The sequence below is a fragment of the Dendrobium catenatum genome, unplaced genomic scaffold (genome assembly GCF_001605985.2).
Source record: "Dendrobium catenatum unplaced genomic scaffold, ASM160598v2 fragScaff_scaffold_306, whole genome shotgun sequence".
Classification (NCBI taxonomy): domain Eukaryota; kingdom Viridiplantae; phylum Streptophyta; class Magnoliopsida; order Asparagales; family Orchidaceae; genus Dendrobium; species Dendrobium catenatum.
This window is the reverse complement of record NW_021318768.1, coordinates 120049-131997: the sequence shown is the minus strand read 5'-3', so window position 1 is coordinate 131997 and position 11949 is coordinate 120049. Positions and strand designations below refer to the sequence as shown.

Genomic DNA, 11949 nt, shown 5'->3' with positions numbered 1-11949 from the left:
TAGCTCATAAGTTTTTTTTAAGTTTGCTATCCTTAGGGTGTCACTATGTTAAGTAGGTTTGAATTAAGTTTTGGGGGTAACGTAAAGGAAAATGCAGCAAATGTAAATATATCAAGACATTAGATCTAGAAGAGCCTAAATTAGGTGCTCGTGCGTCCTACACATGCAAAAAATGTTAAAATAAAAAAGTAAGCACGCTTATCAAAGTGATTAATGGATGATTGGAGGCCAATCACCCACCAATCCACCCCCCATGAATGTTATTCATATGCACTACATATGTTCAAAATTCCACAAAGTGGATCCCCCAAAATGAGGAAATTTAAAATATATGTATTTTAAAAATAGTTTTAAAATGCACTCAAATAAATATATATAAATTTTAAAAAATAATGTAATTAAAAATAAATCCATTTTTAAAGATAAATAATTATAGGGGAGATCCATTGGTCAGTCGGGTCAGGTTTTAAAATAAATTTTAGTTTAAAAATAATTAGTATTATGTTTATCTACATAATATTTAAATAATGAAAATAATTCAATAATAAATAAATAATCCATAAAAAGCATGTTTTGATACCTAAAAATAATTTTTAGATTAAAATTCATAATTTTATAAAAAATTTAAGGTATTATATATATACATAAAATTCTGATTTAAAATGAATTAATCATGAATTTTTTAAGTTTAAATGATTAAAAAAGGTAATTTTAAATAATTTAGAATAATTAATGTTTAAAAGTAATAGTTTAATTTAAAATATAATTTATATCTAAAACTTGTTTTATTTTTTAAATAATAAAGTAATTTTCTTAAAATTTTAGTGTATAATATGTATTTTTTATTTTAAAATAGTTTATAATAAATACTTAATGAAATTTAAATTAAAAATGCATTAAAAAATTAAAATCAACTAAAAAAGAAAACGACGGTGAGCGACACCTAGCAACCTTGAATTGGCTCCCAGAACCGTGTATGCGATTTGGCAATAATTACCAATGATTGCGCAGCCACGCAATCATTGGTAATGATTAGTGTGACACTGAGATCAATGCCTGCAACTTAACCACAACAGATGCGGGAGCGGACTATCTGATTTTTCGCGGTATGAGATGGACTGTCCCGATCTTGCCAGATCGAGAATGGAGCCGCAGGATCGCTTTCGCGGTTCGGAGGAAAATACGAAACGACGAGGTCTAAGCCATTGATCCAATGATCAACGACAAAGATTTTGTACCTTTGGACCTTGGGTGAACCCGAGACTCAAAAGCGATTTTCGTATCATTCTCACAAACGGTATGATAGAAATCAATAAAATTTAAACACAAGTAATAGGCATGAAGAGCATCCTTGGGGGACCAAAGTGCGGCCTAAAACGTGTTGTATGAAAAGTTAAATAAAGCTAAGTGTGGTTATCTAAATCTAAGGTTTTTGAAGGATCTCACTGTTGGATCTTCGAGATCTTGAAACGATTGAGCTTGTAGATTGTCCTTATACAAGCTCCTAGTCTATCTCGAGCTTTGAAATGCCTTGGATCATCATGTAGGAAGCTTTGGGGTTTCGGGTCGTCGGAAACTCGCAGGCGGCGGCTTGGGACTGTCAGGTTTTGACTTTGGAAGACGGGATAGAGTTAGGAGAGCTCTCAAACAAAAGTTTTCGGGCTTAGGTGGGTTAGGGAAAGAATAATTGCAAGAGAGCTTCCAATGAACCCAAAAAACCATATTTATAGCCCTAAGGTTTTAACCAACGACCAAGATCGAATCCCTGATCAATTAGGAGGGAAACCAATTTGATTTGGCCGTGGGTTGCTCTAGGTAATAAAATGAAAGATTTAAATCCATTAAATAGGTCTTAATTTCACCTAAATAAGTTAAATTTGACCAAGGTGGACTATTGTTGACCTGGTCAACCTAGTCAATAAGACCCAATGGGGAAGAGGGTTGAGTCCAAGAAGAGTTTGAATTGGGTTTGAATTAATTTATGCTCAAATGGGTCTAAGTGGGTCAACCTAGATTGACTTAGTCAACTAGGTTGACCCTTGGCATAGGATTGAGCCCAGTATGTTAGGTCTGACCCACTGAGTCCAACGGTGGTGAGTTGAGCTCAAGAAGTTCTGGAATGGAATTGAAATCAAAAGGAGAGGGTATGGGTCAATTTGGGTCAACCTGGGTTGACTTGATCAACTAGGTGGGCTTGGGCTCAACAAACCTAGTTTGACCCACTAAACTCAAGGGAGGTGGTCTTAGGGCCTGACTTGGTCAATTTGATCAAGTCAACTCCTTTGACCAAGATTTTTGGTGAAATCAAGGTCAACAAAAGGGGGATATACCTCAAGCTAAGGAGTCTTTGAAGTTAGGGGGAAAAGGGCCTTATCTTTACTATTGCTTGATTGATCACCTTATGCCTTATTATGACACTCACAATTCGAGGAAGGGTCACATAATGAGAAAAATGATCTTTTTGCACCATTCTTGCACACCAATCTCTTGGACACCTTTCAAGAGATCCCTCATGTTCTCTCCAAATTCTCTCACCTTCACTCTCAAACAATACTACAAGACTCCCAATAACTCTCTCTCTCTCTCTCTCAACCCTCTTAGATCTCCCAACCTTATTAACCCTTGATAGTCAGAGACACCACAAGCCAAAGACATGTTCTCAACTTAAAACATTAGTATTTATATTAGGTTATAATCAAATCCTAAAAATCTTGATTTAGTTAATGTCACAGATAAATCATACAGTACAAACTATGAATCTGACAATACATGGTCTAAATGAGATTTGTGTAAAAAGCATTTTGTTTGCTCATACTATATGATAGTAAATTACGATCTTCATAATATTAGCAACTAAGAGCTTTGGGTCATTCTGTTCAAACAGAGTTCATCCATGCGAGCTCTTTATTTACTCATATTATAAGAATAAGATCATACAATGCAATATCTGCTATGATTTGATATCTTGATTTCAGTTTTCAAAATAGATAAATAATAATGCAAGGAATCAAGTTTTGTATTATACGAATAAGTTCATCCGGAATGAACAATTCAAGAATTGAATTTATCTATTTTTGATGATTTGAATTTGAAATAACTAATCATCAAGTGCAATATAGATCATTTGTACAATTAGTTATGATACTTTTTAATTTCAAATATTAGTTAATTAATGTCACTTGATTTTTAGAAAGTATGAAATTGCCAACCATATTATATAGTATTATAGTGCGAATTAAATCATATAAAACAATTTAATCATAAACTCAAGTATTTTAATTAACTTTGTTTTAATTTTATTAGCCTTGTGTGTGTGCTTGGTCGTTCAACCCACTATACATCTAAAGTAAGTAAAAATTTAATAAAATAAAAATAATATAAAAAGAAATACAAGTTGATAAATTTATTAGTTCTTGATCTTCTTGACTTTGACAGACTTTCTTCATGTTCAATTCTTTCAGCTTCATCAAGTCCTTGGCCTGATTCCATCACCTACATGCTTTTGTAATGCAAGTAGAAAATCAGTTTCCTGAACACATAACTCAACTTACGTTTAGTATAACCAATAATGTTTATAATCGTCAAAATCCTATTGTACATGAGGCTTATAGGATTTAATAAATGAGGATTGGTAGATGTCTATGTACTTGTAATAAGGTGTAACAACACTTGGTAAACTATAAGTACACAACTATGTATACTAATTACATTAGATTTGGAAAGCAATGCATAGTTATGGTGGATTAAAATGTAAATTCTCTTATCAAAACACAAATACACAACTTTGTATTATCATTACATTAGGTTTGGGTGGCAACATAACTATATGCTTATTATAAGATGTATCTTCTCATGGTAAAATATAAGATGCCATTGCATTGAGTTTGAGTTTATGTGCACAATTGTGTACTTAATAATAAGATGCCACATTTCTCAGTAAGTCTCAAGTAACAGCCCTATATAACATCTCTAATTATTTTAAATTTCGTTTGAGACAACTTTCTTACTGTTTTATGAAGCAGCCTTCTAGCATAATATTTTTAAATTCAAAAAAAAATTGTACTAAAAAATTACTTCATAAAACATTGAGAAAAATGTCCCAAATGAAACCTTAGATCATCTCCAGCCGAACTACATACAATGGTATGCCATTCAAACGCTAAATTGAAAACCAAAATTCTGAAAAAGTGTCACACTGTTCACCGATGCTAATTTTTTATGTTAAGAAATAAATATAAAAAATGAGAAAGAGTATATACAAAATATTTTTTTATGTTAAAAAATAAAATTTGGTTGGAGACAAATTAAAGTGAAAAATAAAATTTTAAGTTGGAAATGCCCTTAGATATGCTATACAACTATACAGTTTTGATATAAGGACCATCTGTTAACATGATTACAGTAACTCCAAATCATCTTCGTTAATATTTCTAATTTCCTCCGTTGTCTGAACTCGTTTACAAAGATGTTGGGAGTCCGTGGATGGAGGACGCTGCGGTACGCGGCGGCGATGGTCGCCACCAATGACCTTCGTTGGCTATTGGGCATCCGGACCCAAGGTCCGTTCGCAGCACTAGCCGGAGTTCTCCTGCTGGAGCGGCATAAGTGGGAGGGAGGCTTTGATGAGCAATCCACCCGCCGAATCCGGGCGGAGGCGCACTGCCCCCGTTGCTCTAAGCATTTGGAAGTCCTCTTCTCCAAGTGGTTGCCAGAGCCGCAGGAGGATCCGCCGCCCCCCGTTTCTGGCGAGTACAAGGCCGTGAATCTCTGCCCCAATTGCAAGTCGGCATACTACTTCCGCCCCCACAGGTTGGTGCCACTCCAGGGAAGTTTCATAGAGATCGGTCGGCCGGGGAAAGACGGATTCGGTGCGGCGGCGGAGGATGATGCCACGAGTAAATTTAGGGTTTCGTGGAGTGGCTCGCTTAGATCGGGTGAATCGCCGGGGAGCTTGTCACTGCCCTCGGCTATTCCGCCTGGGGAAAGTGGCTTGGCGGTGGTGGGACCATCGGGTCGGCCAGGGTCGCCATTCGTTGGCAATGTGAACATGGTGAGAATGCCCGGCGGTGGGAAGGTGGGCGCTGATGAGCAGAGTGTGGTTGGCAGTGGTTGGGGCGGCGCCAACTTGGGGAAGGACTTGCCAACGCCCAAAGAGATACGTAAGGGGTTGGATAAGTTCGTAATCGGACAGGAAAGAGCAAAAAAGGTAACTTTTATTTTATTTTGATTTATTTATATTTAAAATATTATATTTTTTGTTTAAGAGTAATCACCCGCTTTAAATAGTTTTAATATTGTTCAGCCTCGCCTTTGCATTCCTCCAAATTCGTTGTACTTTTTCCTCACTTTTTATTGGACCTGCAAGATGTAGAATGCTCTATTTTTAGTAAGTTTGGTGTATCATTTTGCAGCTTTTGATGGAGTTTTCTGCTTGTTCCATTCCTAATTTATATCCCATTCTATCTCAGTGGTAATTGTGCATGCATCTCCTGCAAGAAACTACACGAAAAAGGAAACAAAGATGTGAATATGGTTTTCTTTGGGTGTAATAAAATGGTTCATACAAGTAGTAAGCAGATGACTTGATTGTGAAGGTGAAGAAGTTAGTTCGCGAAACATCATTATGGTCATCAATAGCCTTATCCAAACTATTTGAGATTGGTTTGTCTTACCTGAATACTTTTTAATTTATGAAATTTATTCTTTGTAAATCATGTTTAATAATTTGAATCCATATTAATTGAAGTGTACTTTTTTTCCCTCTAATGGTTAAATACTTATTGTATCTATCCATCTAATGGGTGCATTTTATACCTCTCATTGTTTATGTGCAAATCACTTAACTCTATTTTGAAGTACGTTATCTTCTTCTAATATATTGATCCTTCATGATTTTGTGCTTTTCCCACACATTCATCCTAGCATCCTCATTTCTCTAAAGCTTAACCTACCAATAACCTTTTTTACCACCCCACACTTGGATCCATTTAACATTGTCATCCTATTGCATATTTTATGAAATCAGAAGTAATCCACTTTGGTTTGTGCAAAAAATTGTTAACGAGGGAGTTGTGGTTTGAGAGGATCAAACTAAAGAAGTTCCTGGGGCACCAAGGAGTGCCTACAGTGGGTACCCTTTAAGAGGGGTGGCAACTTCTCATGATGGACCAAACTAGATGGAGGGGTTTAAGGTACTATGAAGAGGACATGAACGTCAACTTTGATTTGGGCTAACCTAGCCTCTATGGGTGCTTGCTTTGGGTTAACGCCACCATGGGGGTGGTTTTGTATGGAGCTTGGGCTAGTTTCATTATATGGAGTTGTTATTATTTACTAATGGGTCATTTACGTTAGCAAAAAGGACTATTACGACTAAACATTTCAAGTGGTTATACTATATTTCGAGGGTTGGCTACAGTACTAATAAAGTTGGTTACCACATTATTTTGGTTGACTATATCCATGGAGCGTCAACTATAAATTTTATTTGTTTACTATATATGATCAATTTTAAACGAGAATTTGACTTTTAATAGAACACAATGGAGACAAATGATTCATGTAGTCGACCCCACGTAATGGGATAAAGGCTTGATGTTGTTGTTGTACTATATATGATCATTTATAGGGACAAATGAACTTAAAGGGGGGAATCATGATCCAATAGGTTCTCAAAACCTTAATTCAACCAATTTAAATTGAAATGAAGTATCAAGTAAGCGAATAAATGTAGTGTTTAACATTGTTTAATTTGGGCAATATGCTTCATATTCGTTTTATTTGGGCAATATGCTCCATAAATGTAGTGTATAACATTGTTTAAAATAAGTCTCTCTACAATTCATTCCACAAAACTCTCCATGAGGAATTTATGGGAATAATGAGTCTCTCTACAATTCATTCCACAAAACTCTCCATATCTCTCCTAGTAGCTCAAATCAAATATATAATTCGAAGAAATTTTTCTTTCATATATTTTTATTTTAATTATGAAAGAAATGCAATAAGAATTATATAAAATTTAATTAGTTTATTATGTATGAATTGTATTATTTCCTATTTTAGGTTATATTTGTTTTCTCATATATTTTTTATTTCTTTATTAAGGACTTAGATTCCTATAAATATAGTTTGCAACAAGGACTTAGATTACTATTCTTGTCAATACAATCTATGATGCACGGACACGGACACGGTGACACGGACAGGACACGACACGGACACGGGACACGGCAATTTTTAAAAATATAGGACACAGGTGCGGCGTGGATACGGCATAATAATTTTTTAATATAATATATAAAAATTAAGGTGACATTATAGTAAAAATGTCAAGCAATAATAAATCAATTTCATGATAACTTGTTTAGCTTATAACATAAAAATGTTTAGTACAAAATGTCTATTACAAACATAAAAATATAAGCAAAAAATCATTTTAATACAACATGAAGGTCTAACTACTCAATAGAGGGAATGATAAAATCAGATTTAGATGTGGGTCTTTGGCCTTCAATATCATCATCATTGAATGTCATTGCTTCCAACTCTGGTTCATCTAGAGAAAGATTTGCAACTTCCAATAATCCCATATCATCAAGGCACTCGAACCCATCTCCAGCAACATCCCACGTCTTGTTATCACCTGCCATATAAAGTGGGGTTTTCCTTGATAGAAGATGAATATTTGTATGCACATAAACTAAATCTTCAGCACGTTGTGGAGTTATTTTATTCCTCTTCATAGATTGAATAAATAAGTATGTGCTCCAATTTCTCTCACAACAGGAAGAGAATGATCTTGATCAAGAAGTTTTATTGCTATTGTTTGAAGAAGCGGTGCTGAAGCTCCATGAATCAACCACAACATTTTTGGATCCAACCTCCATCTATCAATCAAAGATTCTTGATTACCAAAATCCTCAAAATATTCAAAGAACATTGCAAGTTCTATATTAATTTTTCTTCTCTCCTCTTCATTTGGAAAATATCTTTTCAGGCATATCTTTCTCATATTTAAAACTTCTAAATCTTTTTGTGTTGAAATTTTGTAAAGAGGATATAAATGATATTTTATAAAATATTTATTGATAGGCTTTCTCTAGCTGGAGCTGAATGACTTATTTATGTCATAAATGTTGCTGAAAAGAGCATGGAAAATCAAATTATTTATAGCAGAAAGCACTGATCTTCTCTAAATCTGGTTAATTTGTGTATCAAATTAAAGAATATGATCATTATAAAATTATATTCACAACTTTGTTTGGATATTGCAAATGAAAATGCCACGCTGTTTGATTTGAAAAATATTTTGTGAGGATTCCAAAATATTATGCTTGATATTTTTTTACTTCATATTGACAATATATTATTTTTATATTGATGATATTGTTGTTTACACAAAGTTATTAGTTGAACATTTTTAAACACCTTAAAATGTTCAAATGGCCAAGCTTGAACAATGGTTTAGTAATTTATGCTCCAAAATGATGCTCTTTTAAGACAATGTTAGATTCTCATATTATAATATTACTAATTTGACAATTATCTCTGTAGAAACAAGTATCACATTTTCTTCTAAATTTTCATTTGAAGTTGTAGATATTAAATAAGTACAAAATTTTGAAAAAGAATAAAAATACACTGATTCCTTGGCTCTCTAAACTATGTGGTAGATTTTTTATAAAAAATGAGCAACTGATCCTGTTATTTTCTTATAACCCATTTTTATTATTCGACATTTCACAAGATCAAACAATGAGTCAAATGCCTTGGTTGAATTTTGTAGACTCTAATAGTGTTAATGTCATGATCTGACCCGGGGCTCGAATTAACGAGGTAGGAACATAAGGTCGGACGATAAAATCATAAACTAAATCTATTTCCAGTTCAATGAATGAGCCACTAAACTTCAAATATGTAAACTGATATATATAATAAACTTAGATACCATTCTTATTGTGTCTCACGTCTACGGTAGGCATTTTCGTATCTTCAGCTCATTTGATTCTATTAAACTTATCTGAAATAAAAGTTAGAGCAACAACAATAAGCCAAAGCTTAGCGAGTAACACATGTATCTAAACTATAGTAATTCCAGATAGTAAAATTAATATACTAGATGTCACTTTTCATTTAAACATATCATAAATTTTATTTTCTATAAACATTTCATTTAAATATATGCATAAATCATAAATACATATCATTTCATATTCATTATATCTATATTCGTAACTTTCTTATTTTCATATATAATACAACCGTCATAAAAGTCACCGTCTAGTACCAATGAAGGTATTCTTTTATCATATCCTTTTCCATAACCTTTATCATTTTAACGTGCACGGGTACAACATCCCCAACTAGTACCATAAAGGGGTGAGTTCCATCATTTCAACATGCACATGTAATCATCAGTCATATCATATTCATATATTATAATACTATGCTCTATCTTATGCTTTATGCAGTAATATAATGAATCACTTAATATGAGAGAGATGAAACATTGAATCATTTGAATACAATAAAGTGAATAACTTGTAATAACAATTAAATAAAAATTTGAAACGATACAATTACTGTAACATGTTTACTATTTTATGTTTCAAGGCGAGTAAACATGTTTCTATGTTATCGTAATTGTATCGTCAAATTTTCATTTAATTGTTATTGCAAGTTATTCACTTTACTGCATTTCAAATGATTCAATATTTCATCTCTCATATATTAAATGATTCACTATATTACTGTATAAAACATAAAATAAAGCATAATATTATGATATATAAATATGATATGATTGATATATTGAATGATTGCATGTGCATGTTGAAGTGATGAAACTTACCCTCTTATGGTACTAGCTGGGGAAATTGTACTCGTGAACGTTAAAATGATAAAGGTCATGAAAAAGGATATGGTAAAAGGAGTACCTTCATTGGTACTAGACAGTGGCTCTTATGACGGTTGTATTATATATGAAAATAAGAAAGTTACGAATACAGATATGATGAATATGAAATGATATGTATTTATGATTTATGCATATATTTAAATGATATGTTTATAGGAAATAAAATTTATGATATGTTTAAACGAAAAGTGATATCTAGCTTATTACTTCTACTAACTTGAATTACTGTAGTTTAGAGGCATGTATTACTCGCTAAGCTTTGACTTATTGTTGTTGCTCTAACTTTTATTTTAGGTAAGTTTAAGGAAATCATATGAGCAGAAGAGACGGAAATGTCTACCGTAGACGCGAGGCATAAGAAGAAAGGTATTTAAGTTTAGTTATTTTATATCAGTTTATATATTTGAAGTTTAGTGGCTCTTTCATTGAACTAAAAAATAGATTTAGTTTATGATTTTATCGTCCGACCTTTTGTTCCCGCCTCGTTAATTTGAGTCCTCGGGTCAAGTCGTGATAGTTAATATTATTGAAACCGATGCCTCTAATATTGATGGTGGATGTATCTTAAAACAAATTAGACCTAGGGTGCGTTTGGGATGCGTCTCAGCTGCTTCATGGTTTAAAACGTGCGCTTCCTATTGTTTGGGGTAGTGCGTTCGACCGGAGTCCCAAAAAATTTTTACGTTGGCAGCTTGTTTTTTACGACACAAAATATCTCGTGCGGTTCGCTGCTTTCCGCGGTTCTGATATGCTAAAAAGTTGAAAGTAACCTTCATCTTTCCAGTCAGACCCACTCTTCCCCTTTGTCCTTCTGTTCGCTTGCCCTAGGAAGCCCCGTCTCTCCTCTCTCTCACAGACGACCCAGACAGAAGCCTCGTCTTCGCCTGTCCTCCGTTCGAACCAAGCCAAGATGCCGCAAATCTCCCTCCTCCCGTCGACCCTCTCTCTCACGCAAGGTAAAATTTTACTCTTCTCCCTTCTCCTCCTCTTCTTCTCTCTTCTCTTCTTCTTTCCCATTTATTATTCTTCTTCTTCTTCTCCCTTATTCTCCCCTCTTCTGTAGTTAGGATCCCAAAATTTCTTGCTAGATGAAGTTGTGACTCCAACAACCTCATATGTTGTTTTTCCTGTTATATCCTTCTTGATCTTATTCTATGACAAAATTGGTTTATCAAGGATCCCAGCTGATGGCGGAAAAATTAGCTGGCCACCAGCAATTTACAGCAAAGTCTAGACCAAATGAAATAGACTTTTGCTTAAACTGAAAGAATTTAATAAAGAAAATGGATTGGAAAACAGAGAACCTGATGTAGAAGGTTTCTTGTAATTCTTATTCTCTAACAAGTGATTCCCAAAACTGTCCTCCCAATAATATAGCTACTGTGGGCTATTCGAAATCAGATTGAAACAATGCTCAGTGGAATTCCAGCAACCCAAACTTTAATTCACAAAACTATAGGGCAGATCACTATGATAATTTTTGGCAGAAATTCACAGTCTTCCTTCAGTTTTGATAAAGGCCGATTCTTCCTACAGCTTCCTAGAGCCATATCCTGGCTGGTAAGTATGACTGCAGACATATCTATGAGGCATTGTATTTGCTAGTCTGTTTTGCATGTATTTCATAATTTATATTTTTTGTTATATGTCTATATTTATTTGGAGACGAGGTCAAAGGTTGAGGACAGAGAGTCCTCTGGCCTCGGCAAAGCAGTGCGTGTCCGCCGCCTGTGAAGTAGAGAACTATATAGATCTTCATATATGCTATTTGTAATTGCATATAAGGCAATTGTTAAAGCATGCAAGAATATATACTATTTTATGCCTGCTGGATGTTGGATTTTGTTAAGCTTTGGTGGATAGTAAGGAGTTTCCAATCCGTCTGTATCAAACACTTTTTTCCTATCGAATGCGAGTTAATAGTAGAGGTGGAAGTTTGTAAACCTCTTTGGTTGCTTAAACAATGTTAGAAGCCTATAATTTGAGATTCCCCTATCAATTCTCTGTGATTTTCACTACTATTTTCTGTA

At 34.0% G+C, this 11949-nt stretch overlaps 1 protein-coding gene across 3 annotated transcripts in view; it reads left to right on the top strand.

Moving 5' to 3' along the window:
- Nucleotides 1–4398: 4398 nt before the first annotated feature.
- LOC110115723 (CLP protease regulatory subunit CLPX1, mitochondrial) overlaps nucleotides 4399–11949 on the top strand; it is a 46316-nt gene continuing 38765 nt past the window's right edge. For all 3 annotated transcript variants that reach the window (XM_028693486.1, XM_028693485.1, XM_020849050.2), the window contains exon 1: nucleotides 4399–5206. In XM_028693486.1, coding sequence (XP_028549319.1) covers nucleotides 4466–5206 — 741 coding nt within the window. In that variant the 5' untranslated portion in view covers nucleotides 4399–4465. The remainder of the gene's footprint in view (nucleotides 5207–11949) is intronic.